The sequence below is a fragment of the Carassius auratus genome, chromosome 1, assembly GCF_003368295.1.
Source record: "Carassius auratus strain Wakin chromosome 1, ASM336829v1, whole genome shotgun sequence".
NCBI lineage: Eukaryota > Metazoa > Chordata > Actinopteri > Cypriniformes > Cyprinidae > Carassius > Carassius auratus.
The window spans coordinates 1,280,890-1,305,063 of NC_039243.1; the positions used below are offsets into that span (position 1 = coordinate 1,280,890).

Sequence of the window (24,174 nt, forward strand, 5' to 3'; positions counted from 1 at the left end):
TGTAATTGAAATACTTAACTCTATGAACATTAGTAGATGTTCTCCAGCCAAAAATCAGATACGTTTGTGTAGTATACATTGTGATTTACAGCCGAAGTAACAACAATTCCTGATCTTTCGTTCTTTTTTTTTCTTCTTTTTTATGAATTGTCTTTAGCATCAAAAGAAAGAGTGCACAGTAATTCATTGTTAAGAGGTTTATTGGAATCCCTTGATGTTTCTGCAAACACAGTTATGGCAAACTCTGCATCAGGATATACAGTTTAGAGGAACTAGTTGCATCTGTCTTTTGCTCATCTCGTATATTTCTGAGGAGACTTGCTAACAAGTATTGTACAAAGAGCTGATCTTTAAAAAAAGGGAAAAATCTAAATATGAACAAAAAGTGCTCTTTTGTCACAAAATAGATATGGCTTTGTCACTTTAAACGACATAGAGCACACAGATTCAGATTTATGAATATGGTAGTTTAGTTACTAAAATAAAATAAAATCAAAATAGCTGTGTGTTTTCACTAATAAGCTGTATTTTATTACGATTCAACATACTGGTTACCTTGATCATGCTTTGCCCTCATTTTGCACAAAGGTGCTGCCTGATGGTAATGTGATTTGTACAAATGCATAGTTTTACATGTTATTGGACTCCCCAAAAACACATCTAAAAAGTCATGTGCAGACTGTCAAAGCTAAAGTAACAAGCAACTCAGAAGCGTGGATCCAAACCAACAATATTTTAAACTTTACTTTTGGTGATGGAGAATCAAAAGCATGGCAATCTATTCTTAAGTTGCTGCTGTACATCTGAATTCATATCAGACTGTTCAGGTTCAAGTTTGCTCCCTGCCCTAGTTCTTTATTTAGATTTTATTACACAAAGGTTGTATTTGTTTTATAATGTTTAAAAAATTACATTTTTCATATTCTTTATAAACAATAATAATAATAGTAATATAGAGCGTTGTTGGGTCACAACAACTTGTGACTTTTTTTTAAGAGTGCAAAACTAAAAAAATTCAGAGTGAATGTTTTATATATATATATATATATATATATATATATATATATATATATATATATATATATATATATATATATATATATATATATATATATATATATATATATATAATATGTTTGGCAACCACAAATACTTTTCCTTTTTGAATAATATAGCTACCCTCTGATGAGAGCACTGCGTTGTGTTTTTTTTTGTTAGATTTGTAGATGAAGCGAAGAGTAAAACACAAAAACATACAGTTGGTTCACATTACTACAGATCATTGTGACAAGTTTTAAGTGACATTCGGGGATTAAACAAGTCTCTCTTGCTGTGAAAAGCAGATGTAAATGAAATGCATACCCATCATGCTCTGGATTCTGATCGACTAAGGGCAGTCAGGGAAATATGTGAACTTCATCCCAGCCTCTGACAAATATTTAATATAGAAATCTTCCATACAACGCAACATCATAATTCACTGATTTATTTACAATAGATACTGTAAAATGGTAACTTTGGAGAAAAAAGGCACACGTTTCCCTTCTTAAATACACTGTAAACATCTTTGCAAAAAGCATGCATAAACATTTCACTTTACAAAAGATCTCATATCTTCTTTATAGACAAACTACTAATATATCGAGTCCAGCAAAATAGAATCTCTCAAAAATACTGCACATACATCCTATGAACCTTTTAACATTTATTCTCATTTATATATCTGTGTATTTAAAAAAGGGAAAGATTGAAAAAAAGAGAGAGAGAGAGAGAGAGACTACTGTAAATACCTTTGCAACATTAGTTTTAGGTCTATCCAAAACTTTCAACGTACAGTGTATTGACAGGTCGGTGAAATGGCTTATGCCCGGATACCACAGATTGATTTGATTGTTCATATTTAAATGATTCGAATTATGAATTTTGTCCTCCAACATTTTTTTTTTCTACATCAAAAAGGCAAACATCAAAAGTTCTCCGACCTTTCCAGTTCACAAATGTCCCAACCTGACCCCCAAAGCACATTACATAACCAACCCAATAGCCAAACACCTAATATCCCAATTATCACATTATTGTGTCTGTGCAAATCGAAACCAGCCAATAGGATCATTCGGATCCTATCAGAGAAAACCAACAATGCCCTCTCAAAAATCATTCAGCTTTCCTGTGCCTTTAAGAAAAACAAAAACACATGCACACATACGCACGGAACACACTCAAACCTTCATTGTCCTCTTGACTTGCATTCGAGAACTAGCGCTACGTACCTCTTTTGATTCAATCAGTAGCACAGTGGGGTTATAAAATATGAAACAGTGGTCCAAATTTCTTTTTTTAAGAAACCGTTCACTCAAGTACTCTCAAGTCAACTGGTATTTCCCCCAAATAGCCAGGTTTTAATTGCAAGGTGGTTTAAATCAAAAACTTCCTATGTACAAGGTTTGAAAAAAACTCTTAAAAGCAACTATTATAATCATATGATACACGTATATTGTGTTTGAGCAGATTACTGTTGTTATCAGTCTGCGTAACCCCGTCTCTTTCTTACAGTAGACTATTATGTGGACTATAGCTGTTATTGTTGTTTACTAATACGAAAGCTGTATGCTTCAAAAAAGCTGAATTGTTTTCCCATACGGTATCTTAACTGTACATGTGCTGCTACTGAAAATCACCTACTATTTATGTTAAGAAAACAGAAGCACCTTGTTAGAAAATGGCTTCTAGCTGGATTGATTCTTGAAAACACAAAAACTTCACGATCATATAAAATGCGTTTCTTTTCTGGCGTTTTTCTTTACGTCAAAAGGGAGCCGGTTTAGTAACAGCTTGGGTATGATTTACTAAATTTGCTACAGTCCGGGCTCGCACACAAAATGTGGCATGTGTGTCTGGATGAGCTCTTTTGTTTTTTCAGGAAAGCCATAATATATGTTGTATTGCAGGGTTGCAGGGTTTTATTTTTTTATATATTTTTGGAGCTGCCATTTTTCAGCTTATCAATCGTCAGGCCATCACAGCACTGCATCTCACTATGTAAACACTTCAAGTCATCAAAATACACGTCTATGCCATATTTAAAGATAGATTTCAAATTGATTCTTTCTACAATTACTTCCGTGCACCAATTAGTCACAAATTAGCTATATTTATCATATTGTAGCCCTTAATATATCTTATTTCCTCTTTGCAACCCCCCTAATTTAATCGACTTTTCATGAAAGTGATCCAGGACATACTTCTGTCTCGATCAGCAATGAAAAGTTTTATTACTGAATCTTGCCTGTGATTTTATGAGTGCCAGATTGTAGGATAGTTACATACAAATGCTCAATGCCGTTTACTGGCAGACTGACAGGTCTGGGAGTCAAAGATATGTCTAGAATGTGGGACCATATTTCTGTGTGTGTCATGTATTCACATGTGACTATAGCTTTACCAAAGAATATGGCTTCATATCCACACAGAACACTGTCAGCATTGTCTTTGGGGTTAAGGAACGCACTGTCACATGAAGTATGAGTTCTCCTCTGTTGGCCGGGTACAGAGATCGCTCTTTGCCTTCCCTCACTACACAAGCCTTATATGGCTTTAAACCAAGCCTCTTGTTACGCCTTGCTTTGTGCATAGCGGGCTTGCTCTTTTTCGCTCTCTCGAGGGCTGGGTGTCCTCTGCGTTTCCCCTCATTTGATCCTTCATTTTTCCCTCCTTTTGTGAGCTTTCAGTCATTTCTTATGAAAGAAGAGGGTGTGTGTTAGGCCCGATTCCACCTTTGGTATCTGGTCGCTGATAATTTCCACCAACATCTCAGGGAACTCGACCTTCAGAGCCTGGGATTCGCGGAAAGTATAGAAACAAAAGTCCAACAGGCTCCCCACGAGCTGTAAAGAGAGAGACTTCTGTCAAGGGAACTGTTCGATTTAATTCAAACTGACAGTGCTGATCATTACAGAGATGCTCTGGTGAAACATGAGTCTGGGTAAACATGTATTGATGAATTAGCAAAGAGAAGAGCGCAGAGCAGCCGAACTCATTTATGGATGAGCCGTCTCACTGACCAAAGCGGAAAAGCTTTTAGGCCGAACTTGAACTTGTTTTTCTTCATCTCTTACAAATTAATAAATCAACACTGCTGTCAAGTGTACTTCAGCCTCAAGTGCAGTTCATAAACACCTTTTCCAGGGCTTTTGTATGCCATTAAACAAAAAGTGATGAGCAATGAACTGAGGCTGTAATCGCTCAGTGGCAGTTTTTCATTTGAATGCACACTTGATATTATAAACGCTGTAATAATCTACAGCTCTAATTATTTTAACATCCATTGATTTTGAATATTAAATTATTTAAAAAAAAAAATATATATATCAGCTCTGATAGACAAATATTTGAGCTACATGATTTAAACCAGAACACATTTAGGTCTGTTGGTGTTAAATTTTTTAGTCAGAAAAGTGCTTGCACTTATTACAGATACTATAGAAATAAAGCAGAGGATTTCTACTATTAAATTAATCAAATTAATGAATTTAGCAGATGCTTTTATCCAAAGTGACTTACAGTGCATTCAGATTAAAACATTTTACTTAACATGTATTCCGTGGGAATCGAACCCACAACCTTTTGCGCTGCTTATGCAATGCTCCACCACTGAGACACAGGAACAATATCAGTTATATATACTATATGAAACTAATTCTGAACTCCTGTTACTCCTGCCCCTGTTATTTATATCAAACGGATATCCAGGGACCCCAAGGGTGTTAACTTAACTTAGATATTATATATGTTTAGTAGTTGGCTTGCTTAGATGGGGACACAATTTCTGGCAATATTCTTGACTTGACTGCACAGACACTATTGTAAGAGAACTATAGAGTAGAAGCATGTCTTACAAGACAGGGATTAGTTTAGCAAAGTATACAGTACTTAGAATATCTACTGTAGGTGTATATGTGTGCCTCTTGATGTCCAAGAGAGCCGTGAACTGAATGAACACTCTCCGGAAAATCAGAGCAGAACTATATCTGTCTTTGATCTTTCAACTGAGGTCGATAACGGCAATGTTTCGACTTACTTCATGCATTGTGTCCAAAAGCTTGGTGAGCTGGAAAAAACGCTGCCACGTCTGGCCGGAATTGTTAGTTGCTCTCCCAACTGATCGGCGGAGCTCTTTGATGTAATTCACCCGCATCTCCTCAAACGCCCCTTGATTCTTCAGACCATCTTTGGGCACTGTCAAAAAAAAAAAAAAAGATGTCACTTTGTTCCAGTAGCTAGTACTAGTAGTCTATCTATGTCTGTCTGTTTATTCATTCTTCAATCGAATCTGTCTGCCTCACAGTCTAACTTCTGAGGTGATTAATGTGCCCTTGTGTAAAGGTATTCAGGATTAACTCAATCAAAGGACTGCAAACTACATTCACTTTTGGCAGATGAGAGAGGAAATCTCATTCAGGTTGAAGGGAGTAATTCTCTCCTACCCTGTAGGACAAGTGCACTCATGGCCTACAGCCAACCTCGTGAAATGACATTCAGCTGGACAGCTGAATAAGAAACGGCTCGTTCTCATGTTCGTTCTATCCATTGCTCATCTATTCTGATGAAATTAGTCATTTTGGTGCATCCCACTGACTGGCTATTTGAATTGTTTTCATTTCTGTTTGTCTCGATGTGATTTTGGTGTTATTTTTTTTGCAAACAAAGCAATACATTTACACTTCCCCTTCAGGCTGTAGTGATAATTATGTAAAACTTTTAAGATCACTTAATAATGCTGTGTGTAGCCTTCAGACACAAACAAGTTTCATTACACTCCAACTCTTAGCATGGAATTTATTAAAGTGGTTACGCATTTTGTTAACATTACCAAATTACAACATCAAGTCCTTCAGGAGCTCTTTACTATGTGTGCTGAATAAAAAGCAGTTCTTCTTTGGCAGGTGTGTGTTAAACCCGCGGTCACTTGCCCCGGTTTTCTTCTCTCCCACTGATCCACATTCAGCCTCATTAGCCACAGGCTGCCATTTAGAGCCCCAGTGAATAAAAAGTTGCGCGATTATGCCACGCTAATCGTCTCTTGTCATAAAAAATAGATTCTTCTGCCTGTAGAACCTGTCATGGTGTTAACATGTTTGACAGGAAGTGTTGGTTAAAGAGCTATTTAGTAAAATTAAGCTCATTCAACAGCAATCATGGCATTATGTTGATTACCACAAAAAATTTTATAAAAAAGGTTTTGTACCTAATATTCAAAAGAAAGAAATGAAGGTTATGGTGAGGTACTATAAATGAGTTGATGGTGTAAACAAATGGGTCAATTTTGGAGGATTTAAAAGCATTTTTTATTAAAGCACTCTTTATATTAATTCTCCTGTAAAATTCGATATATCTTTACATAGAAAAAGTAGGAAAACATTTTCCAAGCATAAATTCTGTCAGCATGCATTTTTTTTAATACTACACTATTAAAACTACTACTACTACCACTACCACTACCAATGAGTGTTTCAGTGTTTCTGGTTTAGAGTGTTTTTTTTTTTTTTTTTTTTTTTTTTTTTTTTTACTTTTTTTAAATATTTTTTACATTCAAAATAAATGCTTGTGGTAATAATTATGTATGCCACAAATGCTGTTGAATGAGCTTAACTTGAAGCGTAAACATTTTGCCTTGTCTTATCGCTTTAAAATGAATGCCGCTTAATTTGAGATTTTGTTAAATAAAGCAAAGATATTTCATTAAAAAATGTAGGTCTCCAAAATACTTTTATGAAACTAAATATAAGACTTACTCATCCAAAGATATCGGTCCACCATTAAGTAATTAACACTAATAACAAAAACTGTCACACTGACACGTGTCTGTGGGAATATTTCTTTCCTAGTGTCTGAGTTTACAACAAGCACAAAATAAAAATAAAATAATGAATGTTTTAAAAAAAAAAAAAAAAAAAAAGTCAAAAAACAAAAGGAGATGTATTTTAGTGACTCACTCTTTAACAGGTCAACACTTCCATCGCAAATAAGGTCATGTGAAAGTCTGCAGGGCTTCTGAGACCTTAGCCAAGGTCAAAGCTGAATAACAGTCTCTCTCTCTCTCTCTCTCTCTCTCTCTCCCTCTCCATGCTAAAACTACAGTGGCCTTGGATTCCCTCAGTAGAGGGCATGACACAGTAGCTTTACAAAAGCAGAAAAGGCTGCTAACACATCAAAATGAACCAAAAAAAAAAAATGCATTCTGTAAAAGCTACATTATAAAAACATCAAGCAGTAACTGTGCCAATACAACAGCAGTAATACAAAGAAATGCAATATTTGCATATAAAGTAGATCATAACACAGTGCTGTAGTATCCGTGTAATAGTTTGGTTTACCCGTGGAAAACTGAAACCGGCTTATTTACACAACAAATCGGCTCTTCCCAGAGTATTTCATATCAGCAATGACATACATAAGCCTGCATCGCAGATGTTGTCAGCCAAAGACATCACATTTTTATTGCTATGTTGATTTTGTATCAGGAAAACTTTTTTCTTCTTTTTTTTTGTAAAGATTTACTCCATCAAAACCTTCAACTCTTCAAAATCTGTACCATCCCTGACTACTCGGCCTACACTCCCCCTGTTCTTTCTCCTTGCATGAAGCTCTCTTTTTGGAGAGAAAAACACCAGCTCTTGGAGCTGTGCCCATCTCCTGACTGGATTTTATTAAGTACAGCAGGGCTCTCTGGAAAGGCTCCAGAGGATCAGCAAGTGGTTGTGGATCCCAAAACCTATCCTGTACGAGAATTCAGAACTCAAAGTTCAGTCTCATATACTGTAAGCCCAGGTCTGTGCCTGTCTGCCTGTACTCAGTGTACTGCTCTCGTATATGGGATTGGGATGTATACAGATCTAAACTAATCTAGCATCCAGAAAATAGTTGTGTTGCATTATATGTTGTTATTTTATGCTGTGTTAATCTGTAATAGATTATATCTTAATCTATTACACTCCTTTATTTTTTTCTGAATAAATAATCGCAATAATATCAGAAATAATGACAATAATAATAATTCATAATATAATAATATCACTTATGTTTATGCTAATTAATAATAATTATACTTTACATTTATATTATTATAGTATACATACAGTACTGTGTAAGAGTCTTATGCCACTAGTATTTTCACCAGCTAGTAAGTTATTATTTCTATTTGTTGCTGTAGTGTGTCAGTAGGAAATATCAGTATTTAAAAACATTATTTTGACATTAATTGTAATAATCCAGTGAGATTGTTTGTTTGCATACAGCCAGTGCTCCACACAGAGATCTCATCTCATCATCATCATCGGTCTGTCTGGAATAACATAAAGAATTAAGAAACAGAACAAATGGAGACAGACTCGATTCAGATCAACTGTGGCAATGTCTCCAAGACACTTCAAGAAACCTACCTGCAAAGCTACCTGAAAAACCATACGCAAGAGCACCTAGGACAAAACGCATAGTGTGGTCACCCCAAATGTTGATTTAATTTAGTTAAGTTCATAGAAGCTAAGTAATAAAATCTATCGTGATCGGAGCAGCCCTACTTTACAGCATTTTTACACAAGTGCCTAAAACTTTGCACAGTACTGAAGCTTTGCAGGTTTCTTGAAGTGTCTTGGAGACCAACAAAAACCTCTCTAGATTATTACATTTAAAGGCAAAAATAACATTTGGAAATGTAAACTGATATTTCCTGCTGAATATTTTCTACAGCAAAACAGAAATAACTGACTTAAAAGCGTTTTTTGTTGGTGAAAATGCTAGTTGCCTAAGACTTTTACACAGTACTGTATATGTATGGGACACCATAATTTCTATGCCAAAATAGTATAATTTGCGTTAGCCTCTCACCCATTATTTAAACACTTCAATTAAATAGATTTTGTTAATTCACTTCATGAATCAAAAGGACCAGATGGACCAGTAAATAAACAAACCGTAGATCTAAAGGTTTATTTTCATATTCATTTTTCTTAACTATTGTAAGGTACAACACAAACAGGAAAGTCGGGGTGTGACAAAGCGAAAGGGATCGAGACACTCTAACCTGGATCCTAGAGAGCCAACATCTGATTTATACCAAGCATGAGCACATCCCATAGCTAACTTAATTGACCTTCATTGACCTCAGCTGTATAGGGCTCTAGGCACATGAACCTGATCTACCAGTTTATGGCCATAACTCACCAGTTTCTATTATGAGAATGTCACCTTTCAAAAGATGTTGAAATCCCTTTCGCTAAGACACTAGGTCATTATTTAAACCCTTCAAAACTCAAGGAAATTTCTCTGATCTCACACACCCACATACTCAGCTTGGGTGCTAAAGCTAATGCGTAGCGAATTAAGACATCCATTCATTAACGCATTCGCTTATTTTCCTCCTTTGTTGACGGATTCTTTGTCTATACAGTAGTGGCTCTGTTTGAAACATATATAGAAGATGCACACAATCTCACCTGTGCTGAGCAGCAACAGGACCTTCATGGCAAGGAACTCCTCAAAAGTTAGCTGTAGACGGACAAACTCCTGGCTCACCTGCCGCATGCCCACACACAGATCGTACATGGCTGACTGCTGCATACGTTCCCTGGTGGAGAAATTGAGAGGATCTGTAGTAAACAACTTCACTGTTACTGGTAAACGTCTGCTGTATCAAAAATTGCTGTGAAAAAAGCATATTGAACCAATTAAAAGGTACTTGAGGCAGCATTTGGGGTTTATTAGATTACCACATTGGCAGCACTGTTTAAAGAACCTGTACAGTCCAGAATTAACCCTCATATACTGCCAAATTCAAATAAAAATAGGCTTGGGCATATAAATGAAAAATAAATTAGACTTGGCAAATGGCCAGTAACTTTACTTGAACTGTAACATTATTTGTGTAACTAACATAAGAGATGTAACACTCGGTCAAAGGTTTGGAACAATTTAAAAGAAGTCTCTGATGCTCACCATCGCTGTATTTAATTAGTCAAAAATACAGTAAAACTGTATTATTATTACAATTTAAAAGAACTGTTTTCTGTTTGAATATATTTTAAAATGCTATTTATTCCTTTGATAAATTACCGTTAAATACTGTTCTTTTCTATTGATCAAAGTATCCTGGTTTATATATTTATTTAATCAGTGTCCACAAAAATATGTGTATTATTCATATTAGAATGGTTTCTGAAAGATCATGTGACACTGAAGACTAGAGTAATGGCTGCTGAAAATACAGCTTTGACATCACAAGATTAAATGACATTTTAAAATAAATAGTTTCCTAATGTTATAATTGTGTAATTATTATTAGAAATAGAATTTTATTATATACAAATACTTTTATATTTTGTTGCAATTAGAATCATTTATATATTAGTTATTACTAATAAATATTTTAAAGACAAACAAACATGCAACAAGAAGCTTTCCTAAAGAGCATGGCACGAACAACACCAAGGTCATGGGTTCGATTCCCAATGCATAAACTGATCGAATGTACACCTTTTATACAGTGTAAGCACCTTCTAAATGCATACGTGTAAATGTAATGAATTCTGGCTTTGTGTCATGAAATAAAAAAGCCAATGTTTACAAATGCTTCAATAGATCACAGAGTTATTAATTTACAATCTCTCTTATTCACCACTTTTGGTTTCATCTTGACACTTTCTTGACTGGTTATTAATTTATTAGATAGCTTTTCTGATCTGCCACTATGTTTGGCTCTAAATGTGTGTCTTTCTGCATACCTGACTAGGTGAATCCATGCATGCCTATCTGTCTGACCTGCTGTCACTCTGTGCTCAGCTTTGTCTGCCAGACTTGCTTCTGTCTTTTCCAGTCTGCCAGATCTTTATTTAATATCCCAAACTTCAATCTGTCTTCAGATGGAATGATAAAAGAGTTCAATTCCTCATCTCAGTGCCTGTAAGTATCTCAGCCTTAGGGTGGTGTCCTTAGAGTAGCTTTTCTAATTATTCGTTTTATACATACCATTTACATTCTGTCATAAAAAAAATTGACAGAAGCATTTGTGGCATGGTGGCTCCTCTTTCAGTTTCTGGAGAGGTGCTTCTGTAGATCATGTTAATGAATTGTGCGAGAAGTGTGAAAGTTGGAAGTGCCATCAGTACACGTCCAGCAGTCTCACCCACATCCTTCCATACACGTGAACGTACATTTCTGACGCTTTTTGACATACTTTCAGAGCACACGGAAAAGTGTCAGCCTGGAAACCTGGAAACTTTTGTTTTGCTCCTCTTCAAGGCAGACACACAATGTTTTCAATCAATATCTTTTAAGGGCACTGCTGCACTAGCCCTGCAGTGCTTCTCAGCTGGTATTGCATCAAGACCTAGCTTTCACGTAGACATTTAGCGACCAAAATATCCTTAAAACCAAACATTATAATGTAATAATATAACAATGAACTATATATAACTATATAGTACATATACTGCATTAATGTCATGTTTATCTGACATATATTATGTTAATTAAATTACCTGGAGACAAACCTTGGATTGTTGTCGCAGTCTCATATAAAACAGATTGTCAGGAGTTACAGAGCAATTCTTTGTGACTTTGCTAAAGGACTGCTACTTGTTTAGGAAATCAAGAGACAAAGCTTGTTTGGAAATGTGTGGATATGTATAAGATCCTGCGAATACATTAGTATGTAAACATGGAAGTTAATTCTGTTTTTTTTTCAAGATCTTTTCAAGTCATTTGGCAAACACAATGAAGTGCTCCAGTACTCCTGCAGGGGTCACTGTGCTCTATTGTTACGCTTCTCCCACTGTGCTCAATAAATGGACATTTAGCTTTAAAAAGCACACAATCACACTCTTTCCACTCAATACTTCTCGTCGATTGTGCCCCACTGACCTAATCCTCAACCTTGATCAACGCTATCAAGAAGCATTTAAAGGGAAAGTGTATTTCCTAGCAGAGCAATTGAAGGGGCAGTTCTGAAGTCACAGTCTTGCGCCTGCTGGGAACATGCCTTTTGAGCTTATCGTTTTGTATCATTACCTCAACTTGTGTAAATTGAATCACAAATTTCTTTAGAAAGGGTTAACCTAAGGCCAATGATTGTCTGTATGTTGTAGGTTATGAAAAAAGGAAGGGGTTTTCTCATTTACTTAAAATGTTTGGATGGAATAAATCGACAAATATCTAGATGAGGTATATGTACAGTGCTGTTTGAGTTCGCTTACTCGTTGAAGACGAGGTCAGGGGCGAAGTAGAGCATTTGGGCGTTGGTGTGTTTGTAGGATCTCCAGCTGAGGGAGAAGGAGGAGAGACACATCCAGGAATACTGGATCAGCGTGATTTGGTCCTCGATGGGTAGACTGCGGAAACCTGCGGGGAAAAAAAAGAAAATAAAGGGCAAGTTAACAACAGAGCAAAGAGACATATGGGATACTCGAGGGCATGACTTGCCCTGGAGCAGAGCTAATATTAAGCCAGAGCTGTAGGCTCTAAGAAATAAAATAGGATCTACTATCCTGGGCTTTTGTTCGCCTAAAAATAAAAATACTATTTTTACTAATTTTGTGCACTGTATGTGTGTACGCACATATGTGTGCATGCATTTTTCGAGCTTGACAGCCCCTTGTCACTATGAAGATGTATTTGTTATATGGAAAAAGCTGCATTATGATTCTTCATTATTAAAAAATTGTGTTCCACTGAAAATATATGTATGATAAAGGTGAGTAAATAATGATAGAATCTGCATATCATTATTAAATTGTCAACTTAACAGTTTGAGGATGATTCCTAAAGGGGCACAAATTTGATCACAAATGAAAGTCTTGCAGTAGTCGCACAATCAGGTTCACATGAATCACTGAAGGTTTCCACTCATTGTCCTGTTGTCAGAACAAAAAAGCAGACTGGATTCTTGCCAAAACTCACATTGAGAGCTATAAAGTCACCCACAAGCTATAATATAAGCCACATGAGGACACATTATGAACTTATTGGTGAAGCAGAGGCTATTTTTGGCTTGTCTGCAAAACTCAAATTCACATTTCGCTCTCTTTATAAAAATAATTTCCCCACATTATCCCTTTAGAAACTAGCCCACATGTCGAAACTAGTGAAATTACTGTAACTTGCAAAAACTGACAGAACTTAAATTGTTAAAATACATCCTATTATTCCATCAAATACTCATCTGAATCTTATCAGAGTTTTGACTCTTAAAATGGATTAAAATCGCATGACAAAGACAGAACAATGTGGACAAACAAAATAACTAATAATTGAACATCTGCAAGTCATCACTTGTAGATTGGCTGAACATGTGATACACTGACTGGCCAGAGTCTTTGAAAGTTTGCCAGTTTGCCCTGCTGTGTTTTCAGCCCTCTATTTTTATATCCGGATATGGCAAGGAGACACCCTGGTATCAAATACTTGCAATACAGCGAATGACCATCTCCTAGCAAGGTACAGTACCTTGAAAACTTTTTTAATTATAATTAAAAACCTTTTTGTTCAACAAACAATAAAAAAAAAAAAAAAACGTATCATGATTTCCAAGGTTTATTAAGCAGCCCAACAGTTTTCAACATTGACAGTATTAAGAAATCTTTCTTGAGAAGCGAAATGGAATATTAGAATGATTTCTGAACCATCAAGTGACACTGGAGTAATGATGCTAAAAAAATCAGCTTTGTCATTACAGAAATAAATTGCATTTTAAAATATTGAAAAAAAAGAAAGCTTTTAAATTGTAGTTGTTTACAATTACTGTTTTTACTCTTTTTGATCAATTAAATGCAGCCTTGTTGAGCATAAAGATAAATCATTTTCATAAAGATATATCATTCAAGGTAAAGTGTCAGTGCTTGTAAAAGCATGAATAATTAGACTTGAGCTGAAGAAACAGGGAAAGAGTGTGAGAAGAGTTAATGCGAATAATGGGAGATGGAAACCCATTTACCAAATAAATTCCTCCGTACACATAAAAAAAAAAGTCATTTGATTTTGCAGGATTTGACGGCGTAACTTGACTAGCCAGAGGATCGATCGCGTTGCACAGCATCTGAAGTGTTGTTATGGTCATTCTGAAATGCCTGAACTAAGTCTGTCTGTATAATTGCCTCCCAGAACTGTCTTCCATGATTGAGTTCCCAAACAGCAGGCATCTGCCTCCAAAAGCAATCACTGCATTTATTATGTTTCGTCTGCTCGTTCTGAGGCGCAAGTCATTTATTATATATGGAAATGATTATCTTCAGTTGCTTCTCCTACTTTTCTTAGTGATATTTAGTGCCAGTTTATCAGGAAGTTACGATATTGTTCTCTTTGATGGATGGAAACGGCACTTTATTCGCAAATGTTTTATGCAGTATTCCAAATTTAAATTCGCAACTTTGGATGTAAACATAGCTACTATGACAAGACCGTTTCTAAGTACCGTATTTTTCGGATTATAAGCCGCAACTGAGTATAAGTCGCATCAGTCTAAAAATACGTCATACACGTCATATAAGTCGCACTGGACTATAAGTCGCATTCATTTAGAACCAAGAACCAAGGGAAAGCATTACCGTCTACAGCCGCGAGAGAGCGCCCTATTTCTTCAGTGTAGACTACAGGAGCACTGAGCAGCATAGAGCGCCCTCTCCCGGCTGTAGACGGTAATGTTTTCTCTTGGTTCATGTCTCTTAGTTCATTTCTCTCGGTTCATGTCAAATTAATTTTGATAAATAAGTTGCAGGACCAGCCAAACTATGAAAAAAATGTGCGACTTATAGTCCAGAACATACGGTACATTTCAGAGCCCAACAACTCAACTAATACGCCAACTTAAATTAAAATCAGTCAGGAGAAAATTTCCGTCATTTGAAAATGTGTACCTGGAAGTACTTTGGCCCACTTGACGACTCGGATCATCTGTTTCCCGGCCAGGTGGTTGAGGCTGGTGAGCAGGTGGTCGGTTGTGTCAGGCTGTGTATTGTCATAGCCAGCGAACACCATTTCAGGCTCGATGAGCTCCAGGACGCTACACACGGACGGGGACAGAAGCGGTGCTACGGTGGGGACGTGGGGAACAAGAGCGCTGGCCGAGCTCAACTCTTTCTCCGAGGTCAGAAACGGAGGGCCTTCCTTTGAGTTCTGCAGGGAAGAATCCTCGCTAACACTCTTCATCTTCCCCAACTTCTTCGACTTCCGTGCTGAGAAATAACAAACATATTTTATTGAAGCTGTTCGCTTGAGCAGCCTGATCCAGTTTCTGAATAATTACAATTTAGGTTAAACATGGAAGGTCTTATAATGATTTAAAAGAGTGATAAATCATTTGAAGTGAACAAGATATTAAGGAAGAGACCCCCGGTGTAGTCTGGAAGCTGTGTTCCTACAGTTTTTCATATCTGAAATGAGCTTGAGCTGATAGAAGTAATTATTCCGATAGAGATGGATCTTATAGCAGGGCTCACTGTTGAAATCACTGATGTATAGATGTGACCTCTTGTGTGTTTCGGGAGGATGCTGTTAAGTGGCTGTGTGACTGTTCCAATCTGATATTAACTGCAAGATTCTTGTGCCAGCAGATTTTATATCACATATGTAAGTGAGACCAGTACTGCTTAGATTTTTTACTCTCCACAACTTTGTTTAGAGACTTTATGAGCTTTCAAAAGCATGTTAATTTATCATTTCTAATCAAATATATCTACTATATCTCTTTTGATGAAAAATGATTGGTATAGTCTATCAGCAAAACCAAAAGTGTACACTTCCCCTTATACGTGCTTATGATTTTTAATCTAAAATGTTCACCTAAAAACCTTTACAGATTCAGGGAGAATTTCAATTAAAAGTGGTAGAAGAATAAGTGTTATTAAACTATATATGTTATATATATGTCTGCTGTACCTTCATTGACCCCCCCGCCCCTCCACCCCAGACACATATTTTTTCATTCTACATTCTACACATATATTCACATAATAATTGTGATATTTGATATTTGTTAGTATTGTTCAGAAGATTTTTTTTAACTTTATATGCCACATACATTTGTTAAAGCGAGTCACTTAAAAATGCGAAATGACAGGTCATCTGTCAAAAGTTACAACTCATTTAGTATTTATTTATTTCTATTCCAAGGGGCATTTTTAATGAAAACCGTGACCTAATGTGTCTAATATTAATGTTTGCCTAATGTGTTGTTTTGAGGAGTTTGCATGGCTGTAGTGATGTGCACAGGGACACCAGTGTTTGCGGAGGCTATCCTGATTCCTCAAGTTTGTCATCAATATTTGTATACCTTCAGTATAATAATGAGGAGTCCACAATCTGTTATTTCACTTGTCGTGTTTTTGAAATCTTGTAAAAAAAAAAAAAGGTCATTTTTTTTATTACAGCTCACAGAGTACTGATCAAATTGTGATGCAATTATATTGAAAGCACAGATGTATGTGAAGCGTATTTCAATATGTCCTTTTAAATAAAAGAGAGAGAGAGATTTTTTTTTCCTTGTAACATTGTAAAGCTTCACCAAAAAGGCAATCCATATATATATATATATATAATTAAGATGAATGATCTCAGGTGTGCAAGTAAAATCGTTCCATATAATTTCACAACAGTTTTTAGTCCCATAGTAAGTAAATTCAGTTACCCCCCAGATTCATCCCCGCTTGAAGACACTTCCGTACTCTGCAGGCTGGACAGTTTTTCCTCCGAATCTTGTCAATGATACAGTCATTCCTCCCAGCGCAAAGGTAGTTGTGCTGACCTACAAAAAGAGAGAGAAAATCTTTTTATTACAGAAATTAGGAATTCATTCTCCCATGGTTCACATGGTCAGTGGTTTGTTTATAGGACTGCTAATGTAACCTATCATTTTAGGATAATTAGTAAAAATGACTTCACATATGTTTCTTTTCTGTGAGGGTTTTTCTACGAAATTTTGATGTGTTTTGTTTAATTAAAAAAATAATTGGATTATAATGTAATTAAGTCAGTGAAAAATGAATTTTCTTTTTAATTTACTGCCCTAATTTATTATGCAATACAAAAAAAGACAGAGCACACTAGTGCGTGCATTAGCAAAAATGTGCCCTTTACAAGGACACTGTAATGTATTCCGGTCATCCGTATCAAAGGAGACAGCTGTCTTACACTTTACACTCCTCCGCTATTATCATAGAGGACAAATGAGCCGTCCAAAATAGTGTTTCTGAGTGTGCCATGGGTTGGCTGATGTCTTGGCGTGGGACACTATGACAGAGAACATAACAGCCTGAGAATCCCGCATGCGCTGCTTTCCTTGGCCAAGGTCGAATGAGCTCGTTTCGGAGCACCATTCTGCTTCACTGACTCGCCACACACCCACGCGCTCCACAGGCCAGAGCACGGCGCCGCAGGGCCACATCCAGGCACTGGGGCCGTGTGCATCTCTCTCTTTCAATCTCTTATCCATATTACTCCCACCTTTCACTCGTGCATCATGGGAAGGACTTCTCTGCTAAACTGCAGGCCACTGATGCTACTTATATTACATGAGGGTGCTTTCCTTTAGTGTTTATGGAGCGTGTGGCTGCAGACCGGCACATTGAGTGTTTTCGGTGGAGCGAGTCTGTCTAGAGGCTGCCAAAAAAGCCCGGGATCTGCACACGGAGCAACAGCAGCTGTAGCCTTGCCACTATTTCTGGCTAAATCACATGACCCCTTACATAAGCCCATTTTTCTTGCTCTAAAAAACTGTAAAGTGCGACACAGGAAACACAACAAAGCCCTCCTCCGCCTCGCCACCCAAACACAGACGCAAATCAGACCTGAAATCTTTTGGGCTGATTCTCGGGACCCTTCTGACCGCTGTACACGGCTGCCCCACAAATCCTGTTAATCATTGTCCCATCAGAAGCAGGTCCTCATAAACGGTCCCACGCTGTGTTTGTGTATCAGCACACGTGTGCTTGTTGGTAATTATGCACTAAAGTAGCACAGAGACTGTTTGTGTACATAAGGACGTAAGGGGAATGTCAAGTACAACAGCGTTTCAGCACACTGTAGTTTGTGGATCTATATCTGTGTGTTGTTTATGTGCACTGGCTTAAAAAAAATATCAGCAAGTGCATCTTATGGTCTGTAAGAGTTGTAATATCTTACCTCATTGTTTAGCTATCGTTTTCTCCAAATTGTGATCATTATATATATATTTTTTGGCTTCCAATAGGAATGTTTTTTGCATGCATTATGTCGGTGTTTACACTTGTTATTCGGTTCTCTTGGTTCTTTAAATCTGGACCGAAAAAGAAAATGATACATTTGGTTCGCTTGGTGTTAACATTGGCATTTTTAATACCGAACCTAAAAATATAAACAAAAGGCATGAGGATATGGTCACAACCATATTGGACAGATTTTGTAATGTATATTTTGCGAGCTTACCTAGCATCCAGAACTACTGTGGTTGTATAAATGCGTAAAAGATGTGTAAACAGTGTATATCCTTGAGCATGTTGTTCTTTTAGGGTCTTGTGACATCACATCCTGTTTTTGGCTCGTATTCAAACGAACCGCACTAACAGAACAATCTCACCAGAGTTTGTTTTAATCAAACCCAGCCTGCCATGTGTGAACATGCCTTTAGTGTTCCTTTTCTGTCCTGAAACAAAAAGTCAGATGGAGTCTAAAGGAAAAATTAAGTCAAAAATCTAATTTTGCCATTATTTCCTCAATCTCATATTATTTCAAACCTAACTTTTTTGATTTGATTTTATTAAGGTGGAACATAAAAGGAAATAATGTAATGAATTGTGTGAATTTAAGATAATGACAGCAAATTGCACTGCAAGATTGCTTTGATACCTTTTGGCGAAAAACAATTTTGTGTGCGTGATCCACCCCTTCATCCTCCAGTCCAGTAGGTGGTGAAAATGTTCACCTGCTTTTTCTGGTGTTCCTACGCACCCACTTCAAAGGTGAAGTGTACCACAATTATTTTACTGTCAAAATTGCTTTAATATTGGGTTGTTTTTCACCATTCAGAACAATTAGAACATATTCAGAGAGCCAGGTTTAAGTCATACAGGTTTGGAACTACATGAGTACATTTTGGGATTAATCTTTCTCATTCTGTAATTTTTACAGTTTTTTTTTTTTTGCCCTATTTAGCCTTTTTTTGTGGATCCTTTAATCCAACAGATTCCTCTCCTCATACACATTTTACCAAATGCCATTAGTTCCCACAACCTCGCTCTTATGCTTTTAATGCTATAGCTGAATGTGTAATACTCATACTATTTCTGCCATATCGAATCAGCCTAAGTGTGTGCACAAGAAGAGCCAACGTGGGGCTTCCTGTAAAAGCTTGTGTCTACTTTTAGCCAACTACGTCATTCATGATGAGGGATACACTGATAACCTAGCCTGTCAGCGTAGTAATGAAGCAGAGATTTAAAAAGGACACTACCTGTGAGACACACGCAATACAATATTCACATCTTTTTTTCATCTGTTTCCCAACTAGCTTGTCATTTCTGGCTTCAGCGTGGACACGTGAGCATCTCTTTTAAAACGGTTCTCCTTACGCCAAGTCTAGAGATCTGTTTTCATGGCAACACAGTGTCATATAGCTAACCTACATTTAGACCAATAGGATTAACCTTTTCGTTAGCTGCAACATGTAGCGTAAACAACAACATTCGAAAAAAACATATGCTGACGGCATATGAATCAGCATCCGTCTAATTGTTTCACCGTGTACTTCAAATCTATTCCACACATGTGACTCACATCATGCTGCTATCAAATGTTATTGCTGAATGCCATTTCTGCTACTTTGGGATATACTGTAAAAATTATTTGAAGTATATATTTGCCAAAAAATATAATTTCAGTCTTTCTAATAAAAAAAAATAAATTAAAAAAATCAAGTTTAAATGAATGCATTTATTTGTGAAATTTGCTAGCAATTTCTTAGTAGAATTTGTTTCAAAGTATATCCTACACTAAACTTTTTCAGTGTATTTTTCAGCGTAACTGCATTTTTGGTCAGAAAAATTTGTCATTTTCATGACATTCAAGGCATCCTTTGTTATGTGACGAAACATCTTATCTGAAATGTGTCGTTTTGGTGAAAAATGGTAGTTGTTTGTACAGTTACTACTTAGGCTGGATGACAGGATAACTTTTAAGTCATTTTTCCCAGTTCTGCACACTGCGTAGTTACTGCCTTTTTGCTTTGTAGGGCAGTATTGATTTAAACTGCAGATTTTAGTTTCTGTGTTCATCCAACACAAGTTTTCAGAGGGATTATTGTGTGAACTGACGCATGAGAGTTAAATTACTAACCAAAATGCAGCTGTAATCATTTGTGAAAATACATTTTTTCCAGTTTCCTCTCATCATTTGTTATTTCCACACATGCACTTCCTGCACTTTGCAGTCCTCTGCTTTCCTGATAGAAATTGTATCTGGTCCAAGGTAGAAAAGCTACTGCTTCATCTATATGTGTGTGTGTGTGTGTATATATATATATATATATATATATATATATATATATATATATATATATATATATATATATATATATGCAAATTAATCTTTTTTTCTTTGAGGTTTCGCTGTATTTTAGGCTTAGGGCTGTCTTGGGGGCAACATAGGTTAGAGCTTGTCATTGTGATTATGATGATAAACTGATACAGTAAGAAACATCTGTCTCCAATTGACCAGAAAGAAAACCTTTCATAACCTCAGCCGTATCAATAAAACACGGTCACAACCCATGTCCCAAAATATATAAATGTTGGAAACACAGATGCCATAATGTGATCGCCGTCATCCGATTTGCTTAAACACAAAGGGTGTCTCATTTTGCATTGATGTCAAAGAACAAAGGTATCACCCAGAAGGCGGAAGAGATGACAGATACTGAAAGCAGCGGTGCCATAGGCAAACACAGAGGGGTTATTTGAGGTGAGGAAAGAGGGATTTGTGTGATTTGTTTTTTAGTTCACCGTATAGTTGTTCAATCCTTTAATACTCCTGCGTATCACTGATCAATCAGAGCATTAGCATAAATCACAGTTTATTTCAGTATGTGTGCCTGTCAGCCGCAAGCATGACAAAGTGGAATTTGTGAAGTTTAAGTTTTAGTCATTAAAAGCTCATTTCAAATAGGGCTATAAATAATGGAAGCCATTTCTGTATCAAAAAAGAAAAAACATAAATGTAAATTAAGTGTATTTTCCCCTCTAAATTACATCCTTAAATCATTAAATATTCTCAAAATTTGTACCTATGAGCATCAGGTGCTTCATTCTGTCTTTTAAACGAATCTTTATTTATTGCTTTTCCACAAAAATCCTCAAAGTTTCTCACTCTTTAATACTGATGCATGTTATCGTTCCAAATACACAATACAAAAATAAGTGTCACATAGACCTGTTAAAGTTCTGCAGTATATCAGTGCAGTTTTCATCAGTATTATGTTTACCAAGACACAGAAAAGTTTTAGCAACTCTTCTGAAAACTTATTTGTTTCAAAATGGTCTAACCAGTTCAATTTATGCCTGTAAATGATGAGTTGTGCAGGACAGACACGGAGTATCATTATACATGATGACAAGCCAAGACACTGATGGCTTTTGAATAATAAGCATCTGCTGAGCTGTCTGAAAAAAATAAATAAAATCTCTCTGCACGATCCATATGGAAATCACAGCCAAGATACAGACTGTGGTTTGGGAGTTTGAAAACGGACAAGTGATGCGGGAATGTGTTGATGATGGGAAAACTTTAGATCGACTATCTCACATACTACACTAGGTTTGCCAAGAAAGTAAATCTCAAACTTTAAAAGCTTTGATGGCATGACAGTGCCTATGTTTACATGTGTGCCAATAGTCCGTTTACTGGCAATAATCAGAATAAGAAATTACTCAGATTAAGATGACATAAGCAAACCTCTTTAATCCTGTTTACATATTTTACTCTGATACTTTTCCACATCTGGCAACACCTTAAACCGAAAACCGAAATGCAATAGACATATTTGCTGCTGTTGTTTTATTTTCATCAACTGCAAAATGTTTGGCAGTTCTAGGGCCTCAGACTTCCCTCATTTTGTCAAAAATGCTTAATTGCACATAGTTCACCCAAAAAATACAATTCTGTAATCGTTTCATTGTTCGCAAGTTGTTTCAAACCTACATGAGTTTCTTTCTTCTGTTGAACACAAATGAAGATATTATGAAGATGTTGGTAACCAAACAGTCAGCGGTAGCCATTGACTTCTATACTATAGAAAAATAGTGTATACTATGGAAGTCAATGGCTACTAGCAAATGTTTGGTTACAAACATTTTCATAATATCGTCCCTTGTGTTGAGCAGAAGAAAGAAACGTTTGGAACAACTTGAAATAGAATTTTCATTTGTGGGTGAACTATCCATTAAAACAATTCTCCATTTACAGTATGCATACATATTTAATTATGGCAATTATGGATACTCTAATTATGAATATAACCACAATAACATAGTTTCAGGACTGCCTTAATCACATTATACGTGTGAATGTAAACATAGCCAATGTCAAAATGTACCTTTTTTTGGAAATAGTGCAAACATATCTCCAGCCCGCATATTCAGAACATATTTTAACCTCCAAAGTGATTTAAACTATAGAATGTAAAAATGTATTTAAATATATATTATTTAATTCAAATGAATCCTAATCAATCTGTGCCTATAGTGTGTGTGTGTGTGTGTGTGTGTTTGTGTGTGTGTGTGTGTTTGTGTGTGTGCATGTGTGTGTATAAAAAAAAAATTTAGACAAAGAAAGAAATATATACTAAAGCTGTGCAACCCACCAAAAATGGTCCCAAACCCTGCAGCTAAACCAACCCAGTGAAACCGATCTATCTCTAGTGCCAAATGTAACAACAGATTCTCATAATGAAGGAACAAATATTTTAGTCCTCAGACTGAACAGCTGTAGAGCAACTAATAAAAGTCTGTTGAGTATTAGCTGGTACCATATGGCCACTTCACACTATTCACACAGAAACAAGTGTTTGTGCTTCTATTAGTCATTATTCAAGCAGCTCAGGAACTACACAACAGAGGTTGTTAAGTATTGACTGCATTATTTTCCTTTTGTGATTTTTCCTCACATCTATGCCTGAGTTTAGCAGTTTTCTTTCATATCAGAAAGAGCTTCCAGACCTTTATGCTATTCAAAAAATGTGTGAAGATACAAAAAATTGGCCTCTTTACTTCCCTACTTACATCTTTAAAATATCAGTCTTCTGGCTGTCTTTTGCTCTGTTCCAAAACCATCTGAACTGTCTACGGAGGCTGCATTTTAAGTTATCATATTTTTATTCGTATATTGCTCACATGACTGCATCTTTATAAAGCATCACATTGACGGATGAGAGAGGATGAGATTTTGACCAATATTTGGTTTGCTGAGGATTTGTACGCAAACCCATTTGTGACATTTGACCACAAAACCAGTCTAAAGTCGCTTGGGTGTTTTTAGCAATAGTCAAAAAAACATTTTATGGGTAAAAATTATCAATTTCTATTTTATGCCAAAAATCATTAGGATATTAACTAAAGATCATGTTCCATGTATATATTTAGTAAATTTCCTACCATAGATGTATCAAAACGTAATTTTTGATTAGTAATATGCTTTGCAAAGAACTTCATTTGGACAACTTTAAAGGTGATTTTCTCAGTATTTAGATTTTTTTTTTTTTTTTTCACCCTCAGATTTCAGATTTTCAGATAGTTGTATCTCGGCCAAATATTGTCCTAGGCTTATTTATTCAGCTTTCAGATGATGTATAAATCTCAATTTGGAGAAAATTACCCTTATGACTGGTTTTGTGGTCCAGTGTCACATTTGTGAAGGCCGTCAGGGTCGAGACTTTATTCCACTCATCAGCTCATTAGTAAAGACACTAAAACCAAAAATGGATTGGTCAGACTGACAAGACATCCAAAATGTGTCCTGTAGGTGTGCCTCCAGGATCAGTGTTGGGAAACACTGTATTAGAGTATTGTGTTTTTAGCTTAGCAACATGCTAATGACAAATTCCACTGAAAACAACTGCCTGTCCGAGTTGCTGCATACGTAAAGCATTCCAAATCAGTCTCACATGAG

At 36.2% G+C, this 24,174-nt stretch overlaps 1 protein-coding gene across 1 annotated transcript in view; it reads right to left on the reverse strand.

Annotated features, from left to right (window-relative positions):
* Positions 1–1,318: 1,318 nt before the first annotated feature.
* LOC113111650 (mineralocorticoid receptor-like) overlaps positions 1,319–24,174 on the reverse strand; it is a 62,794-nt gene continuing 39,938 nt past the window's right edge. Inside the window, exons 4-9 of the mRNA XM_026276650.1 lie at positions 16,670–16,786; positions 14,901–15,218; positions 12,246–12,390; positions 9,492–9,622; positions 5,078–5,235; positions 1,319–3,884 (exon numbers count right to left, since the gene is read on the reverse strand). Coding sequence (XP_026132435.1) covers positions 3,729–3,884; positions 5,078–5,235; positions 9,492–9,622; positions 12,246–12,390; positions 14,901–15,218; positions 16,670–16,786 — 1,025 coding nt within the window. The 3' untranslated portion in view covers positions 1,319–3,728. The remainder of the gene's footprint in view (positions 3,885–5,077; positions 5,236–9,491; positions 9,623–12,245; positions 12,391–14,900; positions 15,219–16,669; positions 16,787–24,174) is intronic.